The 26502-nt window shown below is 47.0% G+C and overlaps 1 protein-coding gene across 2 annotated transcripts in view; it reads left to right on the forward strand.

Moving 5' to 3' along the window:
- PLCG2 (phospholipase C gamma 2) overlaps positions 1-26502 on the forward strand; it is a 193296-nt gene that overhangs the window by 93742 nt on the left and 73052 nt on the right. For both annotated transcript variants that reach the window (XM_033219130.1, XM_033219131.1), the window contains 7 exons: positions 839-923; positions 2485-2568; positions 12148-12191; positions 14863-14935; positions 21132-21233; positions 23466-23584; positions 25671-25756. In XM_033219130.1, the coding sequence (XP_033075021.1) occupies positions 839-923; positions 2485-2568; positions 12148-12191; positions 14863-14935; positions 21132-21233; positions 23466-23584; positions 25671-25756 (593 nt within the window). The remainder of the gene's footprint in view (positions 1-838; positions 924-2484; positions 2569-12147; positions 12192-14862; positions 14936-21131; positions 21234-23465; positions 23585-25670; positions 25757-26502) is intronic.

Raw genomic sequence — 26502 nt, forward strand, 5'->3', positions numbered from 1 at the left:
TCCCAGTTCCCCTCTCTGGCCCTTAGTGACCTTGCCTTGCTCTGAACCCCAGTGACATTAAAAGAAACCTTTATTTTTTAACTTAATTTTGGGGGTGCAGGGGGTCCCCACTTACTCTACATCCCTCTTCTCTCTTCACAGTGCCAGACTAGAGTCAAGCTCAGCTGGCTCTTTCCCGGCTGACTCTGCCAAGCCCGTTCTGTGGTTGTGGTTCCTCTGGGTGGCAGGTGGAGTCAGTGGGAGTCTTGTTCATCCCTTCATGTGTGTCACGAATTAGGTGACAAAGTGTTTGGCTACGTGAAGCATGTCATAGTTACTCCTGCTGTTTACCCAAGCTTCACTGAATTTCTTCACTTTGACATTCAGAATGCTGGGCAGAAATCGCATCATGTCAACACTTATATTGGGCCTTTGGGATTTCTGTGGCATTTTGTATTGAGATTATCTGGTCATCTGACACCATTTTCTGCTCACGCTGAATCTCCTGGAGGACCTTCCTCCATGGCCATTCTCGAAGGATGGGGACCCTCCTCATTGGGACATCACCCTGTACTGGGGATCTCCAGTGTAGGTGCCTCCTCACTGGGGCATCACCCTACACTGTGAGTCTCCTGTGTGACCCCTATCTGTGGACATTCCTGAAGGGTGCCCTTGAGCTTTGCTCATTGAAGTGTCACCTCTACCTTGACCCAGTGTCTTGTTCCTAGTTAGTGCTCCATAAACAACTGTTGACCAGGCTCTCACAGAGGGCTGCCCGAGGTGGAAACTGATGGGAGCAGCTAAACCCTGTGCTGTTGAAAACCCTCAAGGTGACAGAGCTGGGTCTCCCTTTTTGCAGCATCAGTCTCCGAGAGTTGAAGACCATCTTGCCCCTGATCAACTTTAAAGTGAGCAGTGCCAAGTTCCTTAAAGATAAGTTTGTGGTAAGTTTCATGGCTCGGCCTGGGAATTTTATGAATGCAGTGACTTAACCTCTCTCATGAAGCTGTGACTTGCCTTTGAGTTCCGTGGAATAGTGCCCAGGAAAGTCCTTTGCCTCCAGAGTACATCTTAGTTCAGACAGAGGGATCATAGACATATCTGAGGACCATAGTCTCCATCCTCGCAGAGGATGTAATCGATAAAGACCATGTTTACTGAGCTGTTGGACTTGGAACATCTACCCTCAGACCTGTTTTTCATTAGTCCAGCTTTCCCTGTTTCCCTGACCATACTGCAGCCCATTTTTTCCCTAGTGAAATGAATGCATGTATGTCTTTTGGAAAATATTATGAAAAATTCCTTGTGTAGGGTACCAGGACCATGGCAGTTTGTATGCAAGTCCTGGTAGTGTAGCTGTTAGAGTTGGCTCTTTATTCTTCTGTTTCTCCAACCATCCATCCTTCCGTATATCATTTAATTAATTTTGTTATGTAATCAAGTTGTTGGTGAGGCTGGGCAGTAAAGCCACTCCAGGAGTGATGGGATATAGCACAGGAGGTGAGGCAAGGATGGAGATGATGGGCACTGATTTTTGCCTACAGGGTAGTACTCATTCTTCTTAGGAAATGCGCAACCCTTCATCCCAGTAGCCCCAGTTGGAGGACCCCAATGCCCGTTGTCAATATCAGCTCCATTACAGGGTTCCTCAGTGGAAAAAGCTCATTTCATTTTTGTACTAATGAACTCCTGGAAGAATTATCCTATTTTATTGCTTATCAAGCATCCTTTGACTTGCCCCCAGTAATCCACATTAATCCAAGAATAGAAAAAGAGAAAAGAGTAGGTCAGAAGAGGAGAGAGACGGGAGAAGCATTTACCATTGATTGCTACACAATCAGCATTTAATTGTTTATCAAGTATTTACTGAACCAGGTGTTTTGAGGTGTTTTGCAGGTATCTTGTTCACTTTCAGGGAAGCCCTAGGAGCACAGTGGTGGTTCTCCCATTTTACAGATAAAGAAAACTGAGGGTTTGAAAAGGTCAAGGAAATTGCCCAAAGCCTTAAAGCAATTAATTGGAGCTGAGCTTTGTCTGACTCCCAGTGCTTTACAAAATGCCTATATGTACATACTCTACAAATATGTCTGAAGTTGGAAGTCCAAAGAGAGTGTTTTCTGCCCAAAAATGGAGGAGTTACGCATCATGTCTCTTGCAAACCTGGCTGAGACTCTTCCCTTTTGGGGCTCAAAGGAGGGTCTTACTTGGTAGGTGTCGCTGTGAGTATGTTTTCCTAGACCAGAGGGATTAGGGAATGTGTGGAGAGTTTTGATTCAGAGGAATGTGAGTTTGATTTTAGCCAATGTTTTAGAAAAGCCATGTTAAATAGTGTGACTTCTTCCTTTCAAAAGCCATGACGCTGAAACAACGTGGTCGTAGCTCTCTCTTCAGCATGCCAACAAAATTGCATGCATTTTCTGAGATAAAAATTATTCTATAAATAGCATGGAGCCATTCTTACGGTGGACATCAAAAATCATGTGGTCACTTTTTTCATATTTACAGGAAATAGGAGCACACAAAGATGAGCTCAGCTTTGAACAGTTCCATCTCTTCTATAAAAAACTTATGTTTGAGCAGCAAAAATCGGTAAGATGATTCTTGAGCAAGTGATCAAATGATGTTTCTGTTTTCCACGTATTTCCAAGTCTGGCATGTTCCTAAGAAACCCACAAGAAGTGTTGAATCTCCATTTTAGTCAAGGAAATATAAATGAGAATGACGAAAGCATACCATTTTCATCTGTTACATTGGCAAAATTCTTTAACCATGACAGAGCTGTGGGGAAAATGTAGAGAAATGGTGTTCATATACCTTCCTGGAGGAAATGTGAATGGCCTTAAGTTTGACTGGAATTTGATCTGAGTCTGTTAAAAAAGTGCAACTCACTCTACTGCATTATTTCATTCTGAAAGGAAGTTTAGCAAATGACTGTTATTACTAATAACCATCTCCAGATTGAGGAATTATATATGTGTTTCTTCTTTTTACATGTTTGTTTGTTTGAGATAGAGTTTCACTCTGTTGCCCAGCCTGGAGTGCAGTGGTGTGATCTTGGTTCACTGCAATCCTTGCCTCACGGGTTCAAGGGATTCTTGTGCCTTAGCCTCCCAAGTAGCTGGGATTACAGACTTGTGCCACCATGCCCAGCTAATTTTGTATTTTTTTGAGATGGGGTTTTGCCATATTGGCTGGGCAGGTCTCGAACTTCTAATCTCATGTGATCCGCCCGCCTCCACCTCCTAAAATGCTGGGATTACAGGTGTGAGCCACTGTGCCCAGCCTTTTTTATACTTTTATTCATATTTTTTATGAGGACATATTTTTTGGTTAAAATAATAGACTATTTAAAAATGAAGACGTGTGTACGTTTTGACCTGACAGTGGCATCTTGAAGACTGTATTTTATGAAAGGAAAAACATCAGGGCCTGATAATACATTATCGGATTGTTTATTGCAGTGTTACTTATGCTGGCAAAGTACCAGGGCACCATCTGAATGTCTCTCAGTGGAGGAATTGATGGGTAAATTACGGTCTGTTCGTACTGTGTGACATTATGCAGCTGATTAAGAAGGATGTGTCAGTTCTCTTTCTGTTAATCTGAGATGATATTTGTGACGTTTTTTGAGGAAAGCCAGCAGTGGATTTACATGAGGAGTTAGGTCTGCTATTTTGTTAAAAATAAGAATACAGGCCAGGCGCAGTGGTCCATGCCTGTAATCCCAGCACTTTGGGAGCCGAGGCGGGTGGATCATTTGAGATCAGGAGTTTGAGACCTGGTCAACATGGCAAAACCCCATCCCAACTAAAAATAAAAAAATTAGCCAGGCATGGTGGTGTGCGCCTGTAATCCCAGCTACTCGGGAGGCTAAGGCAGGAGAATGACTTGAACCTGGGAGGCGGAGGTTGCAGTGAGCCGAGATGGTGCCACTGCACTCCAGCCTGGGCAACAGAGCGAGATTCGATCTCAGAACAAACACAAAAACAGAGAATGCAATAATCCTCCTTTTGCTCCTTTTCATGAGTGGGGGAAGGTATGGAAGAAAGTACCTCACATTTAATGTTGATTTTGCGTGTATGCTGGAAGGGACTGGGAAGATGAGCAGGAAGGATAGTTACCTTTTCTTTGCACAGCTCATTTTCTCTGATACGTTCCAAGTAACATGTTACCTTTGCAACAGAAAGTTCCATAGAGCATAAAGTTTTAAAACTGAGACTGTTCTATGTGATGGACCTAGCATAGTACCTGGTAGGTGGCACACATTCAACAAGTAGGGGCTGCTGCTGTTGCTGTCAGGAAAGGGCTTTGCAGACTGCAAAAGAATTCCCAGGGAAAGCTGTGAGGGCATGAGGAGTACCAGGAACTTGGAGTCAGGTGGCTGTGGTTTCTGCAGTTAGCTGCATGATCTTGGATGAGCCACTGACTGCTCCTAGCTTCAGTCTTCTGCTCTGTGCAATGGGAAATTGGGAGCTGTGAATAGAAGCATTTTTAAGTGATGAACGTGAATGTTTCTAGAAGACAGTCATTAATTGCTTTCTGCATGCAGGGTTGTGGGCTGGCCACACAGTGAGGCCACTTGATGGGTGATCACTGGCCTTGGGACTTTGGATGTATCTGAGGTAGAGAAATGGGAGGGCCATTTCCTATCTGCCCAGATTGGGGAAAAATGTATTTCACAGAGTGGATCATTGAATTGCATTGTGTTCATTTGTTCACATATATAATAATTAGTTATTGGTTTGCCAAATGAAATAGAAAGATTGCAGGCTTGGGAGTTGGGAGAAGTGGATTCTAGACCAACTTGACCTCTAACTGACCAAGTGATGTTGGGGGAAGCCATCTCTGTCCTCTCACTTAGCCTTTTCTATAAAATGAAGGTACTAAATGAGATCAATGGTTACAGAACTTTTAAAAGTCTGTAATCCCCTCTCCTTTAAACAAGAAACCCACAACAAAAACCATGATTCATAAAAGCTTATCAGAATACTTTTTAAGATTAAAACCTGTAACTTTAAAAATAGTCCTTGAGAACAATGACACGTGTCATTGAACACAGACCATGTCATAGAACAATGATGAGAGTGTGTGTATGAAATTCGGAATGGGGACGATTGTCATCTTATGCAATTGACCAGGATTGAGAAAAACTCGATTTACTCAAGATACGTAGTTGCAAATAACAGTTTTTTTTTTTTTTAAATAATAGTTTACCTTGACATTTCAAGATGCTGTGTTATCAGACAGATGCCAGGCAAAGTTTGAAATTAGGATTTGTAGATGGCTGGGAGCAGTAGCTCATGCCTGTAATCCCACCACTTTGGGAGGCCAAGGCAGGAGGATCCTTTGAGCTCAGGAGTTTGAGACTAGCTTGGGCAACATAGTGAGACCCCGTCTGTATTATTAAATAATACTAAAAATTAAAAAAAGATTTGCACAAAATCTATTTCACCTGCCAACAGATTAACCCATTCATTGATGGTTTCCACTGTGGTAAAATTCCACCTGAGAGGTATTTCAACCTGTACTTTTAATTATGGCTCTTATGAAGGCTAGTCTGGGTGTTTGTGTTTATGAGGGAGAAAAAGAAATTTGAGTCAGAGTTTTACAGAATCTCAGAACCCTCTGGGGCACCCTTGATTGCCCCATGTGGAACTTCGTATGGGAAAGATTCTGTAGATACCAAAGGTTGACCCCTGGTGGCCAGAATGCCACATTGAGCCTGCACCTGGTTGTACTTGATCTAATGGTTTAAATATGTTAAAAATTAATTGCCTACATTTAAAACTTGAGATTATATTATATATTAAAATCTAGATTTTTGGCTTCCCTTGGGAAAAAGTCAAGACCTGGCTATAAAGAGGGTCACGTCACTCCATGGAATGGTCCACGTTCTCTGTATGGACCCAGGCCTGTATAGCTCTGTCTGTTCACTTATGGTGCTTACCTGACCCTAAAGGAGTTTTGCTTTGGCAACCCTCATCTCCACTGTTAGAGGGTATAACTCTCCAGTTTGGTCACTGCATTTTAAAAATTTAATGTAAAGACAGATTTGAATAACAAAGTCCCAAGCTTATATAGACGGTTTCTGGCCAGCTCTAAGAGCCTCACTGCTGTTGTGTAGGTAAATGCCCATCCCCTAACCTGTTGTTTACTTCCTGCTCCTGGCTGGAAGCACAGGGCACAGAAAAGTATCTGTTTTGTGATTTAAGGGGGAGGAGGGCCTCGCTGGATTTCTCAAGCTCCTGCAGGACACAGAGCTATTTATGGTGACTCGTAATCCCCAGACCTAAATCCAGGGAGTGGGTTCACGCTTATCAGTAGCCAAATGGTTTCCATTGTGAGCTTGCCAGCTCCTCTTTGTGTCTGACCACCTGCCTACGTTGCAGCTCTCGAGCCTCAAAGTTTCCAAAAGTTTGGCAGCAGCAGGAGGATAAGAAATGTAATCTCATGTTTGTGTCTCCCTGGTGAGGGGATGTACCTCTAACTAGGCTGTGATAACAATATCAAAGCCTAATATAACAAAGATGATAGCCAACATTTTCTCAGGTGGGCTATATGCTAGGCACGGTCCTATGTGGTATTTCTGTTTTTCCTTTTTCTTTTGTTTTTTGAGACAGAGTCTTGCTCTGTCGCCTAGGCTGGAGTGCAGTGGCACGATCTTCATTCACTGCAACCTCTGCCTCCTGGGTTCAAGCGATTCTCCCTGCCTCATCCTCCCGAGTAGCTGGGATTACAGGCATGCACCACCACACCTGGCTAATTTTTGTATTTTTAGTAGAAATGGAGTTTCACCATGTTGGCCATGCTGGTCTCGAGCTCGTGACCTCAAGTGATCTGCCTGCCTCGGCTTCCCAAAGTGCTAGGATTACAGGTGTGAGCCATCATGCCCGGCCTGTTCTGTGTTTTGTATACATTTAATTCCCCCCAGAGCCCTGTGGAAGAGCTACTGTTGTTGTTGCCATTTTAGGGATTAAGAAAGTGAGGTCCAGAGAGGTCACTTTGCTGAAGGTCAGGCCACTAACTAGTCAGCTGCAGAGCTAGGATTTGATTTTCTGCCCAACTTCGATGCACAGCCACGGAATACTTCTTAATTTTTGAATCCTTTGTATTAAAGAAAATGTAAAGCATATACACATAGAGAGAATAGCGTAACAGATGCTAAGTTAGCAGATGTATCATCAGCTGACTTCAGCCATTATCACCTTGCTGATGCCCTCACCCAAGTCCCTTTTCTCACATTTTGTAGCAGACCTCACACGGCATATCACATCCTCTGCCAATGTTGTAATTTAATACCTGGCTACGTGACTGCTACCCTGCTATGTCCTGATCAAACCTGTGAAGTTGCCTGTGGTTACAGCATTCTTAAGTAAAAATAGAAGGCACTTGCCAATAATAAAAAAGGAAATTGAGAAGCCTGCCAACTTATCAGTGGCTGTCCCTATGATCCAGTAAGACACTGAAGGATTGTTCTGCTGGATTTTGCACGGTGTGGGCATGAGGGGAGTGAGTGATGAGCATTCTGTGATGATGTTTGTGCAGGAGCTCGGAGATCTTGTAGTTTATTCTCATTGTCAGCTGCTGGCGAGAGGAGAGTCCACAGTGGAGAAGTTAGCAGATACAATCGCTGGTTACCTCTTCTCCCTCTTCTCCCTCTTCTCCCTCTTCTCCCTCTTCTCCCTCCTTCCCTCCCTCTCTCCTTCCCTCCCTCTTTCTCTCTTTCTCTCTCTCTTTCTCTCTCTCTGTCTCTCTCTTTCTCTCTTTTTCTTTCTTTATCTTTCTTTTCTTTAGTTTTTGAGACAGGGTCTCACTTTGTCACCGAGGCTGGAGTGCAATGGCACATTCATGGCTCACTGTAGCCTCGAACTCCCTGGCTCACATGACCCTCCCACCTCAGCCTCCGGAGTACCTGGGACCAAAGGCGGGTGCCACCATGCAGGCTAATTTTCGTATTTTTTGTAGAGACAGTTTCACCATGTTACCCAGGCTAGTCTTGAACTGCTGAGCTCAAGTGATCTACCCGCCTTGGCCTCCCAAAGTGCTGGGATTACAGACGTGAGCCACTGTGCCTGAGCTAGCTTTTCTATTAATGAGATTTTACCGTTGGCCTTCCAGAACCAAATGGCTCCTACAGCCTAAGTACCACTGAGTGTGTGAGAGCAGCTGCAGTTTTGAAAGGGCGTGTGCCTACAGCCATGTGGGAAAACTCCATTCCTCTCCCTCCCTTTCTTAGTGCCCCGTCCCTGCTTCCGTGAGCCCCTCCCCCTAGCATGGCCCCTTCTCTTGTCCACCTGGTAACTTCTCCTGGGGCCCGACTCAGAGATGACGTTTCCCTGTAGCCTTTTAGCTATCAGAGAAAATTCATTTATTTCTTATTTTAGTCACTCATCCAGTAAATGTGTGTGTGACCCAAGAGGGCACAATGGTTAATGATATAGATGCTTCTCCTGACATCACTGGCCCTTTGCTGGGATGGGAAGGTTCCGGGATGTTGTCCAGAGTGACACAAGGCCCGGTCCAACCCCTGTCCCTTGGTTATGTAGAATCTGACCACATAACCCTCCATGGTAATGCCGAACATAAACGAACTGCCATCTCCACGGTGCACCCATAGCATCTAGAATATTCTCTGATTGCTGGAATCTCATTTATTGTATGTACATTTGCACGTGCAGTGTGGGATGCTGGAGATTTACCAAGGTGAGCCTGGGTTGAAAGTCTGGCTCCTGGACTTGTGAGGAGAAAAGTCCTTGCCTCCCTGGGCTTATTTCTTGTTTCTGAAATGGGGCTTATTTTACTACCTGATGGGATCGGCAGGAGGAGCGTTTGAGACTGTGACCATCTTGCCCCAGCGCATGGAGCCCATGTTAATTTCCTGGGGCCACGGTAGCAAGTACTGCAACTTGTGGCTTAAAAACAGCAGAAGTTTACTCCCTCACTGTACTGGAGGTTAAAGTCCAGAATCAAGGTGTTGGCAGGGCCACACAACCTCGGAAGGCTCCAGGGATGGCTTCCAGGCCTCTTTCGGGGGTTCTGGTGGCTGCCAGCAGTGCTTCAAGTGTTGTCTTCAAGCTCTGTCTGTTCCTTCAAGCTCTTCAAGCGTTCCTCGGGGTGTGGACGCCTCCCGGCTGCTGGTGGCCTGCCAGCAATCCTGCAAGTGTTCCTCGGCGTGTAGATGCCATCGCTCCTTGGCTTGTGGATGGCATTGTGCCGGTCTCTGCCTCCATCATCACATGGCCTCCTTTTCTCTGTGTGTTTCTCTGTCTCCAAATCTCTCTCTTGTAAGAAGCCAGTCACAGGAGGTAGCAGGGTAGCAGTCATGTAGCCACCCTAGCCCAGCATGGCCTCATCTTAACTTGATTGCACCTTGCAAAGACTCTAATTCCAAAGAAGGTCATGCTCATGGGTACTGGGTGTTAGGACTTGGACACATATGCCCGGGGACACCATCCTACGTATAATATTAACTATAACTTCTATCTTTAGAACATCTTCCTTGACCACCTCTGCCCCATATCCCCAGCTACAGCCCCATTTCTCTGCCCCCTTTAAAGTAACCTACTCCAAGATCTGTCTACGCTTCCCTTCTTCCGGCTGTCTCTGGAGTCTATTCCCATCTTGTTTCCGTCCCTTCATCTTGGCCCGTCACCCGTCGCCTCCCTGTGTTGTGAATCCAGAAGTGTGCCCCGTGGTCTTTATCTTGTCCACTCAGCAGCACATGTCAAAGCTGGTCACTCTCTCCTTGATGTTGTAACTCGCCTTTGGGATGCCACGCCATCTTCCTTCTGTTGCCTCACTGTTCTCTTGCAGCGTTTGTGGCTCTTGGCTTTCAGTTGTTCTTTTTCGTTCCCTGTCCTGCTCTGCATCCCAGGGCCGCCGATTCCTGCAAGCACGTTGCTTTAATAAGCAGAGTGTGCAGGCAGGGAGTTGCAGGGTCAGGCGGAGGAGAAGCGAGGTCTTTCCTGATTCTGGGAAGCATCCGTGCTGTGGTGGTGCCTCTGCCATTGTCTGAGCTCCCCGAGTCGTGGAATGCAGTGCGGGCTGTTTCTGTGCTTCATTAAAGGAATGTAAAGGAATGACAGGGCTGAAGAACTGCATGTGGTGGTCAGTGAGGGGGGCCACACGCTGGGCTCCCTCCAGATGTCAATAAGCTGGGTGTGGGGCTTTGGGCTTGGAAGAGTTCTAACCCCTGATGCCTTCAGCACCAGGCTGACCTGGCGACCTAAGCAGTAAATGAGTTCAAATAGCAGAATGCCCTGTCTAAAATCTGCACCACCACCCCTTTTTAAAAAGAAATACCTGGCCGGGCACGGTGGCTCAAGCCTGTAATCCCAGCACTTTGGGAGGCCGAGACGGGCGGATCATGAGGTCAGGAGATCGAGACCATCCTGGCTAACACGGTGAAACCCCGTCTCTACTAAAAAAAAAATACAAAAAAACTAGCCGGGCGAGGTGGTGGGCACTTGTAGTCCCAGCTACTCAGGAGGCTGAGGCAGGAGAATGGCGTAAACCCCGGAGGTGGAGCGTGCAGTGAGCTGAGATCCGGCCACTGCACTCCAGCCTGGGCGACAGAGCGAGACTCCGTCTCAAAAAAAAAAAAAAAAAAAAGAAAAGAAATACCTATGCTGTAAATTACACACACAAAAGGAAGTACTTCTCAGTTTGCATAAAAAGGCTGTTTGTGGCTCTTAACATTTTGGTGGGACCTACTCCTTTGAGATGCTGATTATGTTTCCAGAAGAAACACACACCCACACAAACTGCTGTGGACTCTCTGATGCTTCCCAGGGGCCTGCGATTCCCTTTCTAGAACACTGGTGTTCCCCATGATGTCCTGGGCTGCAAGGAGTTCAGCAAGAGGACCCTGGGTCATCTGGGGCAGGAGGTGTTTTATGTCATTTGCATTGATCATGTGCTAGTGGATACATTTCCATTTCTGCGGGGGTTATTCAAGTGCTTATCCAGGCGCAGTGTCATTGAAGACTGTTGCAGCAAGGCTACCTGGGCAGCAATGGACAAGATGTGGCTGTGCAGGCTGCCTGTGTACAATGCAGAGAAAATGGGCTGGTGCAAGTAGAAGCTGGAGGGAAGGGTGCTCCATGGCGCCCCCCTTTGGTGGAGGAGCCTTTTCATCATGCAACAGTTGGCATGGCAGTGGGCTGTAAAGAGAAGAGCTGAAGCAGTTCAATATTTCTTTCGTCCTCTTGCCTTCGAAGATTAGAAGTGCATCTTTGAAATATTAAAGATTGGAAATGTTGCCTGTAATCCTAGCTACTCAGGAGGCTCGGGAGGGAGGATCTCTGGAGGCCAGGAGTTCAAGGCCAGCCTGGGCAACATAATAAGACCCCCATCTCTACAAAAAGAAAAAAAATTGGCCGGGCATGGTGTCACGCGCCTGTAGTCCTAGCTACTCAGGAAGCTGATACAGGAAGATCATGTGAGCCCAGGAGAGTGAGGCTGCAGTGAACGATGATTGTGCCACTGCACTCCAGCCTGGGTAACAGTGACACCCCATCTCTAAAGAAACCTGGCAGTGAGGGTGTGGAAAAAGGGATGTGTACCCCAGTGGAGGCGCCCATCTCAACTGCTTTGAGAGCACCTTGGCAGAATTTATCAAAGCCAGTGTGCCTACAATGTGCTGTGTCTAGGTGCTTTTCCTCCTAGGACTCTACTCTGTGGACAAAGATAGAGAAATGTGCACACAGGGACACTTAAATAATACTAGATGTAACGAAAATTGAGTGACATGTATATTATGGAATACAATGGTTTTTCAAAGAAAGGAAACAGGGTTATTTGAGGTTGAAGAATAATATGTAAAGCTTGAAACACAGCAAAAAATTGTGAGATGTATGTAAGTGATATAATATGATATGATACAATTAAATGAATATCCCTAAAACAAATTCTAGAAGGAAACCTATGAAATTCTTAAGGGTGATTGCTTCTTGGGAATAAAACTGTGGCGGGGATGAGGAGGGCTTCTACCTTTTGCTTCTTAAGTTTCTGTTATAGTTGAATATTTACAACTAACACCAATTTAAAATGATATTTTTAATGATCTTGTTGCAACTGACAAAATGATGCTTTTTTAACAACAAAAATCTTTCCGTTTTTGCGTTAAGTGGCTTGTCTAAGGTTCTTTGTGTTTGCTTTCCATTTCAGATTCTCGATGAATTCAAAAAGGATTCGTCCGTGTTCATCCTGGGGTGAGGCAGCTCTGGCGTGTTGTTCGGGGCGGCTGTGCCGGACCTCATGGCCTGGTGCCCAGCCGGCCTCCAGGCGAGGATGCTTGTGTGTGCAGGCGCTGACCTCCAGAGGGACGGGGGCCCCATGCTGGGAACTGGCCATCCCACGCTTGTGGTGTGGATAGAGATGAGCAGTAGCAACAGGGGGGTGTGGAGCGCTGCGAGGATGGTCTAGAAGGTTCTGTAGAAAAGCCTGTGTGCCTCAGGGCCTTCTTTCCCCGAATGTGCCTCATGAGATGTGACAGGTTAATAGTTTTTTATTTTATTTTTTTTTATTTTTATTTTTGAGACGGAGTCTCGCTCTGTCACCCAGGCTGGAGTGCAGTGGCCAGATCTCAGCTCACTGCAAGCTCCGCCTCCCGGGTTCACGCCATTCTCCTGCCTCAGCCTCCCGAGTACCTGGGACTACAGGCGCCGCCACCTTGCCCGGCTAGTTTTTTGTATTTTTAGTAGAGACGGGGTTTCACCGTGTTAGCCAGGGTGGTCTCGATCTCCTAGACCTCGTGATCCGCCCGTCTCGGCCTCCCAAAGTGCTGGGATTACAGGCTTGAGCCACCGCGCCCGGCCAGTTTTTTTTTTAAATTACAAAAACTAATGTTGATGATCAAATAAGTGAAAAATACCTTGTTAAACAGGTTTAACGGAATTAAAATGAGTTCAAGTGTATAAACTGCTTCACACGGTGCTTGGCACCGATGAAGGGCTCATAAATAGTAATATTATTACTAAAAAGTGAGTGTTGCAGGACTTATCAGGGCATTTACCATGCTTCATGATTCCCCAAGTGGGGAATTTCTGAGATGTTTTGTGTTTTCCCCAGCCTATCTGACTGGGAGAAGTGTTGGCCCTGGAGTTAATGGTCTGGGATACATTGATCCAGTCCTCATTGATGAGCAACTTTTCCTTCTGTCACTTCTGAAATCAGAAACTCCAAAACTCCAAAGTTATAAATAAAATGAATCTAATTTTTATATTATATATATATGTATATATATATATATATATATAATATATATATATATATAATATACTTGAGATGGAGACTCCCTCTGTCACCTAGGCTGGAGTGCATTGGTGCAATCTCGGCTAACTGCAACCTCCACCTCCTAGGTTCAAGTGATTCTCCTGCCTCATCCTCCGAGTAGCTGGGATTACAGGCATCCACCATGTCCGGCTTTTTTTTTTTTTTTTTTTTTTTTTTGTATTTTTAGTAGAGACGGGGTTTCACCATGTTGGCCAGCCTAGTCTTGAACTCCTGACCTCAGGTGATCCACCTGCCTCGGCCTCCCAAAGTGCTGGGATTACAGGAATGTGCCACTGTGCCCAGCCATAATTTCCACATAGTATTTTAATGAAAAGCTTAGTGTTAGACCATGAGGCTGCCGAGGAAAGGTTAGAAATATACTCATGATTAAAGACAACAGACTCCTGGACCCTGAGTGTTTAGTAAAGGGAGAAAGCGTAGGGAACGTTTGATGTCTTAGACTGTTTGAAATAGACCTCTTTTCTCCAGGTTCCTGCAAGTGCTCAGGGAAATGTACCCATTTCCCTGGAAGGCCTCAAGTAGCAGAATGTATTCCTCATCCAACCCGGATGTGGCTTATGCTGGCCCACTAAGGCCCTGTTTTTCTGGTGGCCCGCTGGCCAAGGCGGGAGTCCTGCCTTTATTCGAAGTGTAATGTTCCCTCCCTGATACCCGACCTCTGCTTGATCCAGGGATGTGTTTTCCACACTCCAGTTAATTGTGCCCGGATGGCCTGGAGTCTAGGGGGGCCTCATCTGGTGCCCACTCCAGAGCCCTCAGTGACCCAGGGAACTCTGGATCATGGCTTCTGAGGAGGCCCTTGGGTCTGGCTCCTTTCCTTTCTCCAACACCAGCTCTCCCTATAAGGGTGGGTGGCGTGTCCAGCCCTGTCTCGGCATTGGGTAGGCACGCTCACGTCCCTGCATTCCCCACACCTTTCACTCTGCAATCCCTCCCTCCAGCCTGTGTTCCCTCTCTCCTAGCCCTCTTCCTCTTCTCACCTCCCTTCTGTTTTCCTCGAGGCCGCTGCATCTATGATTTCCTTGCCTGGCACTCTCTGCACCTCCTCCTGGCTCACCCCACCTCCTCCTGGCTCACCCCACCTCCTCCTGGCTCACCCCACCTCCTCCTGGCTCACCCCACCTCATTCTCTGGAACTCAAGTAGGTACCTTTTCCTCAGGAAAGCCCCTCTGGCCCTCCAGGTCTGGGTTTGGGGTCCTCTCAGCGGTTCCCACTCTGCCCTCCCCCCCCACCCTCATCTCTTGCTATGCTGTATCCCAAATGCCTGGTTCACTTGTCTTCCCCATGGCCATACTCTGAAGTGCTCCTCAGACTCTGGAGGGCGCGAGAGCTCTTTCGGAGCGGCTAAATGCAGACGCCAGGGCCTGCCCCTTGCGATTCCGATGTCAGGGCCCCTCTGAATCCCTGTGGGTGAGGGACATTGTATCATTCACCTGTGTCTTCCTGTTGGCCGGACTGGTACCTAACACAGTGCCAGTCTCAGTGGGGTGCTCTGGGTGGCAGGCTGCCCCATTGGCTGGCATCTCCTCTCGACTCCTCTGTTGAATGTGCCTGTGTCTAACCGCACCCCTTTTTCCCGAGGACAGGAACACGGACAGGCCAGATGCCTCCGCTGTTTACCTGCATGACTTCCAGAGGTTTCTCATACATGAACAGCAGGTGAGAAAGCACAAGGTGTGTGGGTGACTGGGGGAGCTGGCGGGATGCTGCTGGGGACTGGTCTCACGCTTCTGCCACCTGTGCTCACCTGCCTACCTGTGCTCACCTTGCCACCTGTGCTCACCTGGCCACCTGTGCTCACCTGGCTACCTGTGCTCACCTGGCCACCTGTCTTCATGCCCAGATGCCAGATACTTCAGATTGTTGTCTGATGCCACTGAGACTCTGGATGAGAAGAGCCTCATGTCGGGCCTCTTTTCAAGACACACATTGAGGATGGGAAGAGTGAGACGATTCCAGGGCAGGGCAGGAGGGGTGAGGACTTGAGGAAGGGGTTACCCTCACCTGGCTGGCGTCAGCTTTTCTGGCATCGTATCAGGTGTCATTTTCTGGGAAGCCTTCCTTGACTGATGGGAGGATGGGACCAGATTGATCAAGCCTGCCAGGGCCCCTGGGAGATAAACTAGCCCAGCTGTGCTTAAACAGATGATGCTTGGGACAGTCTCCCTGGACAGGGTTTGCCTGTGGGCCTTGAGCCCAGCTATAGACTCAAGGGGGGTTTGTGTTGTGCGTTGGTCTTCCACTGCTGTGACGATGCCCCCAGAGGACACTGGGCAGTGTCCAGAAACATGGGTGGGTGTCACAGCTGGAGGCTACTGCCAGCATCTAGCAGGTCAAGGCCAGGGATGCTGCTAAATACCCTGTGTTGCACAGGGCAGTCCCCCTCCTTCCCGCAACAAAGAAGTATTCAGGGCCAGGTAGGGTGGCTCACGCCTATAATCCTAGCACTTTGGGAGGCTGAGGCGGGCAGATCACTTGAGGCCGGGAGTTCGAGACCTACCTGGCCAATACGGCAAAACCCCCTCTGTACTTAAAATACAAAAATTAGCTGGGCATTGTGGCAGGTGCCTGTAATCCCAGCTACTTGGGAGGCGGAGGCAGGAGAATTACTTGAACCTGGGAGGCAGAGGTTGCAGTCAGCCGAGATTGCACCACTGCACTGCAGCCTGGGCAACGGAGCAAGACTCCATCTCAAAAAAACAGAAAACAAAACCACCCCCCCACCAAAAAAAAAAAAAAAAAACATAAAAAAACCAAAGAGGTATTCAGCCCCAAGTACCTATAGTGCGAGGACAAGAAACTGTGAGAGAGAGGTCAATTTGAAATCTTCTTACCAGCTGCACAGCCATGGACAGGTGGTTTACCCTTTCTGTGCCCCAGTTTCCTCCTCTTTAAGTGGAATTGAGAGCATCTACTTCTGAGAATTGTGGGGATCAGAGACAATTGTATGGATCTGTGTGTGTGTATGTATGTATGCATGCATGCCTCTTCACATATAAATCTAAAAATTTTGTCTGTATCATTGGAGTTCCATTTACTTTTTTCTGTTAATTCATTTGTTTTTTTTTAAATAGACTATATTTTAGAGCAGTTTTGGGTTGCAGCAAAATTAAGTTCATTTACTTAACCTCTTGTCTTGCAGAACATTTCAAACATACACAAAAGCAGACAAATGGTTTAATGAACCACCATGTATCATCACTCAGATTAAAAATTATGAGCATTTTGCCAGTTTTTGTTTGAGACAAGGCCCCACTCACCCTGTCACCCAGGCTGGAGTGCAGTGACATAATAACAGCTCACTGCAGCCTCGACCTCTTGGGCTTAAGTGATCCTCCTGCCTTAGCCTCCCAAATAGCTGGGACTACAGGTATGTGCCACCATGCCTGACAATTCTTTTTTTTTTTTTTTTTTGAGATACAGTCTTGCTCTGTCACCCAAGCTGGAGTACAATGGCTCGATCTTGGCCCACTGCAACCTCTGCCTCCCATGTTCAAGTGATTCTCCTGCCTCAGCCTCCCAAGTAGCTGGGAATACAGGTGTCTGCCACACACCTGTATTTTTGTATTTTTAATAGAATCGGGGTTTCACAATGTTGGCCAGCCTGATCTTGAACTCCTCGCCTCAGGTGATCCACCCGCCTTGGCCTCCCAAAGTGCTGGGATTACAGGTGTGAGCCACCCCACCCAGCCCTGACCAATTTTTGTATCTTTAGTGGAAATGGTTTCGCCATGTCGCTCAGGCTGGTCTCCAACTCCTGGACTCAAGTGACTCACCTCTCTGAGTCCCCAAATTGCTGGGATTACACACATGAGGCACTGTGCCCGGCCCACTTTGCCAGTTTTATTTCATCCATTTCTAAGTCCACACACGTCTCCCTAACCTTCCCCTTGCTTCATTTTTTTGCTGAAGAATTCTAAAGCAAGCCCCAGACTTTGCGTCGTTTTGTTTGTAAATACTTCCATATGTTTCTCTCATGGATAGGACTTTTTTTTTTTTTCCTTTTTTGAGACAGAGTCTTGCTCTGTCACCTAGGTTGGAGTGCAGTGGTGCAATCTCAGCTCACTGCAAGCTCTGCCTCCCGGATTCACACCATTCTCTTGCCTCAGCCTCCTGAGTAGCTGGGACTACAGGCGCCGGCCACCATGCCTGGCTAATTTTTTGTATTTTTAGTAGAGACGGGGTTTCACCGTGTTAGCCAGGATGGTCTCGATCTCCTGACCCTGTGATCCACCCACCTCGGTCTCCCAAAGTGCTGGGATTATAGGCATGAGCCACCACGCCTGGCTGACGTCTTGTTTTTTAAAAAAATACTGCCATAACACTCCTATTACAGCTTGTGCAATTAGCAGTAATTTTTAAATGGCATCTAATACCTAGCCTGTGTTTGGATTTCACTGATGGAAGAGAAGCTTACAAGTAGGGAAGATGTGTTTTGCACAAGGCCAGCCACACTGAGGGCTCAGGGAAGGGTTGTCGCTACCCTAGTAGACTGATAAATGGTGAATGAGAATGTTGACACATGTGGTAGGTATCATGCCTTCCCGGTGCTGGGGTTGAATGACAGTGATGAAAAGAAGGCTTATTTGCCCAACCTGAGACTCAGTCTGAGGGAGGAGGTAAAATGAAGGTCATACATTAATTTTATTGGGTACAGTCACATGTTCAGTCTAGCTGGTGCTAGAGTGAAGTAGAGAAATTCAAGCACTTTTTTCCTGTCATGATTTTCCTTCCAATAAATTACTCAGTTTAGTAGGGAACGATTAAAGTCAAATTGGTTAAATTCTTGGGGACAAGTAGCCTCACCTCCTAGAATTCACCACCTGGTAGGGAGACTTGGGTATATAGATTTAGCCCCACCTAGTGGTGGTTGACTTTATTACATGCTTTCCCCAACTGGGGCCCTTTGCTGGACTGCCCTTAGAGGTCAGGGATTTGCGGCCAGGAGAAAGTAGGAGCTCGCCCTCTCTGCATCTGGGGAGTTAGGACCCAAACAGCCATGAGCATCCATGCCATGTTTGTTGGTCACACAGATGCTCGTATGGAATAATCACTGCAGCACTTTGTGTGCAAATTAGTATGACTTTTCTAGAAAACATTTTGGCTGTATGCAATGAAAAGAAAGCTTTAGGCCGGGCGCGGTGGCTCAAGCCTGTAATCCCAGAACTTTGGGAGGCCGAGACGGGCGGATCACGAGGTCAGGAGATCGAGACCATCCTGGCTAACACAGTGAAACCCCGTCTCTACTAAAAATTCAAAAACTAGCCGGGCGAGGTGGCGGGCGCCTGTAGTCCCAGCTACTCGGGAGGCTGAGGCAGGAGAATGGCGTAAACCCGGGAGGCGGAGCTTGCAGTGAGCTGAGATCCGGCCACTGCACTCCAGTCCGGGGGACAGAGCGAGACTCCGCCTCAAAAAAAAAAAAAAAAAGAAAGCTTTAAAACTAGATTCTATATCTTGAGTAAATTGTTGTCCTCCCGCACACTTATCCTAAGGAAATAATGGCAGCATTTTTCATAAAAAAGAAAGCTTGGAATTAATCTAAATGTCTTTAGAGGGTTGGCTAAGCACGCCATGGTACAGCTCTGGAATGGACAGGTGATGGGATAGGAAGGGAGTTAAAAGTGTTTCCAGAATCAGCGTTTCTGGGTTTAGTCCGAGGCTCATGTCTGGCAACACTAAGTGAACGACTAGAAGCCTAGTTGTATAGTATGCATTTTGGCCCATGTGAAGCAGGCTTCTGTTTCCCCATTTATATGCCATGGAGAATGACCTGTGCCTCCTGGGGTGGTGGTGAGTTCACGATGAGCCACTGTGTGGGGCCTGGTGTAGTCAGTGCCCAGTGTTGACGGCCATCACCATTTATTTTTATTTTCATCATTATTCTTTGCCATTTTCACTATTATAGGTGTCCAGTGCAATACCCCACACCAAGTAGATGCATTTTACAACCCCTAGAATATTGATATTTCCATCTCCTTTAGGCAGAAGATTCCTTCCTTTGCAGTCAGTCCAGTGCCAGGTTGTATTAGCTAAGTACCCATGCATTTTGATAAATGTAAAAACTTTGTAGGGGGAAGGAAGGAGGATACCTCCAGCCTCTTTGGGACATCTTGGTCAGGTAAAGTATTTTAATAAAATATCCCACAATTTGGGTTTCATGTTGTAGTATTCAAAGATTCTGACACCCCTGTATTCAAATGAGCTCGCAGTTTCCCAGCTTCCGGGCTGTTTTGGGCTCCTGATCCAGGTAAATTTGCAAGAGTCAACAGCTGTTCATTTTTGTCTTAGACCCATGCATGTCACAAGCCTCCTGGTCACCACCTCATTTGCGTCTGTTCTTCTATTTTTCATTCTTTCAGACATCCTCATCCAGCCCTTCCCATCGAACCACACACACATCTGGTAGCATATTTGCTCCTGTTAGTCATAAAGATGAAGGTTTTAGAATATTTGAAGTGAAGAAAGCATTGATCAATGTTGAATTTATATGACATATTTCATGCTCTTTTCCTATGAATATTTGGGATTTCAGGGCATGGAGAGGAAAGCAATAGTTACTTCATATTATACATTCTTTTTTAAAAGGGTTTCTAGAATGTCTAGGACTGTGTAGCGGCTGGTTTGGAACTGGTCATGTATATTTCAGACGTTATCAGTGTTTTAGCAGCCCTGTTTGCCTATTCTCTTGGAAAGAGGGCATATGATTACATTCCATGTCAGTTTAGCTATTTGGAGCCGAGACTCTGCAATTTACAAGCTGTGTGGGCTTAGGATCATGAGGTATTGTTCCTGGGCCTCTGTTTCCTTGTCTCTAAAATGACAATGGCAATAAATGACTTGCAGAGTTATGTGGACTAAGTGAGATGACCATAGGAGGAAGATAGATGCTTGTTTGCACAAGCTGCCATGGTCAGACCACTTTCTTTTTTTTGAGACAGAGTTTCACTCTGTTGCCCAGGCTGGTGTGCAGTGATACAACCTTGGCTCACTGCAACCTCTGCCTCTCCGGTTCAAGCAATTCTCCTGCCTCAGCCTCCTGAGAAGCTGGAATTACAGCGCCTGCCACCACACCCAGCTGATTTAAAAAAAATTTTTTTTTTGTATTTTAGTAGAGATGGGGTTTCACTATGTTGGCCAGGCTGGTCTTGAACTCCTGAGCTCAGGCAATCCACCCGCCTCGGCCTCCCAAAGTGGGTCTGAGCACTTTCTATGCACCCGGTGCTGCGTTAGGCACATAACCTATTAAGATTTCATACAATGCTTCCTACAGTATCCATTTCATACAATGCTCCACAGAAACTGTGTGGTAGATACTCTTACTCCCGCTTCATGGATGGGGAGGCACAGAGACGGTAGGTAACTTGCCCAAGGTCAGTTAGGTAGAATGAGAGGCCAACCCAGGTAAGGGACCTGGAAGGCTGATGTAACTACCATGCCACCAGGCTGCTTCTTACTAACAAACGTAAAGAGCTGTCATAGGGCAGGAGCTGGCAAACCATGACCTATGAGCCAAATACAGCTGACTGCTTGTTTTTATAAACAAAATTTTGTTGGAATGCAGCCATGCCCATTTGCTGCTTTTGCACCACAGCAGCGGAGTTGAGAGGTTGCAGCAGACACCATATGGCTCACAGAGCCCAAAATATTTACTCTTGGGCTCTTTGCAGAGAATATTTGCTGACCCCTGGCAAAGGGCCATGTGCAGAATGAGGCCTCAACACGTGGTGCTCGATTGCAAGTGATTTCGGAATTGGTTGACGTTTCAGTCTTTAATCGCGACTGTCTGGACCCTGGGAAATGAAGAATTTTATCAGTACTCATTTTGGTGATCTCTTGTTCTCTTTCTCATTTTAAGGAGCATTGGGCTCAGGATCTGAGCAAAGTCCGTGAGCGGATGACAAAGTTCATCGATGACACCATGCGTGAAACTGCTGAGCCTTTCTTGTTTGTGGATGAGGTGAGTAGGCTGGGCTTGTTGTCACGTGGGGGTGACTTTTTGATTGATGTCTGTGCTTTCTGAGGTTTATTTTCTGTTCTCTTTCCTTGGAGAGCTTTGCTGTTTGATGTCCCCTTGACTGACTGGTTAGTTGGGAGTGTTTTTCTGTTTTTTTTTTTTTTTTCTCCCAGGTTCCAGATTACTGTAACTGTTAACTGTCCAATGGGTTCATTTTGCCTGCTACCTAGACACAGCCAATTGATCAAGGCAGGGGAATTGAAACAGGGAAAGAGTTTAACTCACGTAGAGCCGGGTGAATGGGAGACTCGAGTTTTATTATTACTCAATTCATCCTCCCTTTCAGAGGCTCGAGTTTTGTTTTTTATGTCTTTGTTTGTTTGCTTGTGTTTTTGTTTCTGAGATGGTGTCTCAGTCTGTCACCCAGCCTGGAGTTCAGTGGTACGATCTCACCTCACTGTAACCTCCGCCTCCCAGGTTCAAGTGATTCTTGTGCCTCAGCCTCCCGAGTAGCTGGGATTCCAGGTGCCCTCCACCATGCCTGGCTAATTTTTTTGTATTTTTAGTAGAGACAGAGTTCCACTATGTTGGCAAGGCTGGTCTCCAACTCCTGACCTTGTGATCAGCCTGCCTTAGCCTCCCAAAGTGCTGGGATTATAGGTGTGAGCCACCGCATCTGGCCGAGGCTAGGGTTTTTTAAAGATCGTTTGGAGGGCCAGGGAAGGGATGCTGCTGACTGGTTGGAGATGCAATCATATGGGTGTGGAAAACAGTGTGCTTCTGGGTGGGGCCGCAGGACCAGTGGGCGGTCCAGGTAGAGCCATGCAAACGCCCAAAAGGCCAATCTTAGGTTGATCAAGAGTGATGTTATCTGTTAGGAGTAACTGGGGAAGTTGCGAATCTTATAACGTCCAGAAAAATGGCTGGTAACCAATTAGTCTCCACGTTAGCGGAATTCAGGCCCCTGTCATCCTGCTAACCTGGTCTTTGTTTAGCTTTACAAAGGCTGTTTGGTTTTGGGGAAGGGCTGTTATTTAAACTATAAACTAAATGTTTTCCAAAGTTACTTTGGCCCAAGCCCAGGAATAATTAACGGCAGTTTGGAGGTTAAAGGCAAGATAGAGGTTGGTTAGATCAGATCTGTTTCGCTGTCATAATTTTCTCGTTGTTCTGATTTTTGCTAAGGCAGTTTCATAGCCTTTTCTTACTCTTCTCTATTGACCATGTTGTCTGGGTGGGATTATTGATTTTGCCACTAGAGGGCATCTGCCACCAGGGAGAGTTGAACCATTGCAAGCACAGAAACAAAATGCGAAGGTGTATGGGTGCTTGCAGGTCAGAATGGTCGCCTTTGACCTTACATAGGTCAAAGGCAACCAAGGTCATAGGTTGCCTTTGACCTTACATAGGGAAGGAGGGGAGGTGGAACTAGGGAGCGCCTGCCCCATATGAGGTCGTTCTCAGGCAGCAGAAAGTAGGCCCAGGTCGGTAAAGCATTTTTTTTTTTTTTTTAAAGGGGCCAGGAATTGTAACTTGAAATTTTCTGTCCCTTCAACATTCTGATATGGATAACACTCTGTTTCTTCAGTTGGGTAGTGGGTTCACAACTTTTCATGCTACTGTTATGCTTTAAAACGTATATATGAGGCCAAGTGCCGTGACTCACACCTGTAATCCCAGCACTTTGGGAGGCTGAGGCGGGTGGATCGCTTGAGGTTAGGAGTTTGAGACCAGCCTGGCCAACATGGTAAAATTCTGTCTCTACTAAAAATACAAAAATTAGCCTGGTGTGGTGGTGCATGCTGGTTATCCCAGCTACTTGGGAGGCTGAGGCAGGAGAATCGCTTGAACCCAGGAGGTGGAGGTTGCAGCGAGCTGAGATTGTGCCACTGCACTGCAGCCTGGGTGACAGAGCAAGGCTCTGTCTGAAAAAACAAACAAAGGCAACAACAACGTATATACGGTAAGCATAAGTAAGCCCTTGCAGTAGCAAATATTTTAGGATAAGCATTACAAAGGAAAATATTGTCTAGGTCTATGGAAAAAATATGTTGCTGCAGCCCATTGCCGTCTGAGCCTTCGGTATTGAAAACGTGGGCGATTGAGGTTTGGAGACCGTCTGTTGGTTTCACGCATCAGAGCTGTTCTTCCCCTGGGTGGACACAGAACAGAAACAAGCAGACACCATCCCTCCCGTCAACGTGATGATTCAGTCTTCATGTTTGACTCTTTTAGTTCCTCACGTACCTGTTTTCACGAGAAAACAGCATCTGGGATGAGAAGTATGGCATGGTGGACATGCAGGACATGAACAACCCCTTGTCTCATTACTGGATCTCCTCGTCACATAACACGTGAGTTTCAGATGAACCTGTGATGGGCTGGGCAGCACAGAGCATGTGAGGGTTGAGGCACGGGTCCGATGCGCTGCTCTAGTGAACCGTGTTGAGAAGGAGGTGGAGGGTGTAGCATCGCATTCCTCAGACTAGAATACACAGAAGCTTCTGGAAGGGGCGGGGAACACACCTCCCTTTCTCAGTTGGCATTGTAATAATAATCTGTTTTCTGTGGCCCTAAAAAGCTAGTAAAAACAAAAGTAACTTAAAGTAACTTAGTAACTAAAGCAACGTAGGAAACTTAGTTTTTCATGATTTGGGCATCTCCCAGTAGCCAAAGCAATTCAGTGACTCATTGAATTGATTCATAGGGACTGTGTACCCTGTGCCTGCTGGGAGCTGGGGATGTGGCTGTGAACAGATGGCAGCCACGTCCTCATGTGCTGGGAGGAAGGCCTCCATTGAAAGTTAACCTCAGAAGAGGACTTGCTGCTGTGGGGAGCAGGTGGTAAGGCGAGGAGAAGTGTTTCAGACAGAGGAGCAGCATGTGCCAAGGTCCTGGGGCAGGAGCAACTGAAAAGAGTCAGCTAAGGCTGGAGTGCAGAATCCAGGAGAGCGGTGTCAGGAGGGGAGGAAGGCAGGTCCTGCTGGAGCGGGATCTTGTAGGTCACCGTGAGAGCTGTCAGGAAGACCCTGACGACTTTTAACCAGAAAACAAGATGCTCACAGGGTCCTCTTGGGATGGTTACTCTCATTGCAACAGAGGGAGGATATAAAGGATGTTGCACTGATGTTCCAGTATTTAGTGTGTCTTATTGGGTGAGGGGTGAAGTCCTTGGGTCATGGCTCCCGGAGCTATGGGTGGGGACTTGCCTAAGTGACATTCCAGGGGGTTATCTGGGAAAAGGCTTTTAATGGTGTTACGCTCCAGGCATTTGGGAAGGTAAAATCTCTTTCAGGGGAAAACTGATTTCACAGTTCTCTCTTCCCCACCATGCCCATCATTTTAACAGTTTGTGTTTCCGCACGGTGAATTCTAGAAAACCCGGAAGACAATTAAGAAATACAAACTTTAAAAAAACCTTTTATTTTCAGTTCAGAGGTACGTGTGCAGGTTTGTTACACAGGTCAACCTGTGTCATGGGGGTTTGCTGTGCAGATTATTTTGTCACCCAGGCATTAAGCCTACTACCCATTAGTTATTTTTCCTGATCTTCTCCCTCCTACCACCCTCTGACAGGCCCCAGTGTGAGGAACAAACTTTTTTTTTTTTTTTGAGACGGGGTCTTGCTCTGTTGCCCAGGCTGGAGTGCAGTGGTGCAATCTCGGCTCGCCACAACCTCTGCCTCCCTGGTTCAAGAGATTCTCCTGCCTTAGCCTCCCGAGTAGCTGGGACTACAGGCACATGCCACCATGCCCAGCTATTTTTTATTTTTAGTAGAGACAGAATTTCACTATGTTGGCCAGGTTGGTCTCGAACACCTGACCTCATCATCTGCCCGCCTCAGCCTCCCAAACTGCTGGGACTACAGGTGTGAGCCTCCGTGCCTGGCCTCGGAACACAAACTTTAAAAAAAAGTTGAGATGAATCATGGTGAGGAAGAAAGTGCGCTAAGGAGTCGTTCTTGCGGCAGTTCTGGTGGGTGTGGCTCCTAGCAGAGTCGATTCCACCAACAGTTGTTGAATGCCTGTTCTGTGCCTGGCCTTGGGCCCTGATACCAAAAGAAGTGCCCATCTCTGTGTAGACCGAGGACCCAGAGGGTGGCCACGGGGCTTTGTTAATTCATCTTCTGCAGCTTTTTTGCTTCTGACGTGCTTTGACCAACTTCTCCTCAAAAGAACAGGTCCTCTCCATGCTTGTGTTGCCCAGGTGGTCAGCAGTCACCTCCTGTGATTGTGACCTGAGTTCAAAGCTCATGCCCAGTGTGACCGTGGAATTGTGTATTTCTGTCCTAGGCCTTAGCTTTGAGTCTTTCTAGATGAAGAATTCAGAGCTTTGGGAACTCAGGCTGAGAAGTTCCCCCGCAACACCCCGAGGTGCAGGCTTGCCCCCCAACCCCTGTGGCTGCCACCCCCTCACGGCTACCTGCCTTCTCTCCTGCAGGTACCTCACAGGTGACCAGCTGCGGAGCGAGTCGTCCCCGGAAGCTTACATCCGCTGCCTGCGCATGGGCTGTCGCTGCATTGAACGTGAGTAGCTCCTTCTTGGCTGAGGTCACGCTCACAGCAAATTGAGGATAACCATGTGATTGCTCCATGTTTTCTTTCAAATTTTAAAAAAGTTTTAATGGACACATAATAACTGTGCATATTTACGGGGTTAGAGTGTGATGTTTCTTTCTTTCTTGCTTTCTTTTTTTTTTTTTTTGAGACAGAGTCCCTGTCATCTGTATCTCCTCAGCTTCCTCCTGGGCTGGTATTAGAGGAAGGCAAACAGACGCCCACTGTGTTTTGGCAGCTGGGTCCTAGGTGTGCACAGGTACCCCGTATCACCTGGATTGGGGGGTCTGTGAGCAAATGTGAAAAGAATGATCAGGGCTGGATATGGTGGCTCCTGCCTGTAATCCCAGCACTTTGGGAGGCTGAAGTGGGAGGACTGCATGAGGCCAAGAGTTTGAGACCGGCCTGGGCGACACGGTGAGATTCTGTCATTAGAAAAAGTAAAAAAGTTAGCTGTGTATGGTGGCATGCACCTGTGGTCCCAACAACTTGGGAGGCTGAGGTGGGAGGATTGCTTGAGCCCAGGAGGTTGAGGCAGTGGTGAGCTGTGATTGTGCCACTGCACTCTAGCCTGGGCAACAGAGCGAGACTGTGTGTCTAAACAGAAAAGAACGGAAGGGTCAGCCGGCATCTGTGGCTGGGCAGATGGCAGAGGCCTTACTTGCCTCCTTCCTTCTCATAGCCTCTCTGGCTCTTTTCCTTTCAGCCTCTCTCTC

Source organism: Trachypithecus francoisi, unplaced genomic scaffold (genome assembly GCF_009764315.1).
Source record: "Trachypithecus francoisi isolate TF-2019V2 unplaced genomic scaffold, Tfra_2.0 Lachesis_group10, whole genome shotgun sequence".
NCBI lineage: Eukaryota > Metazoa > Chordata > Mammalia > Primates > Cercopithecidae > Trachypithecus > Trachypithecus francoisi.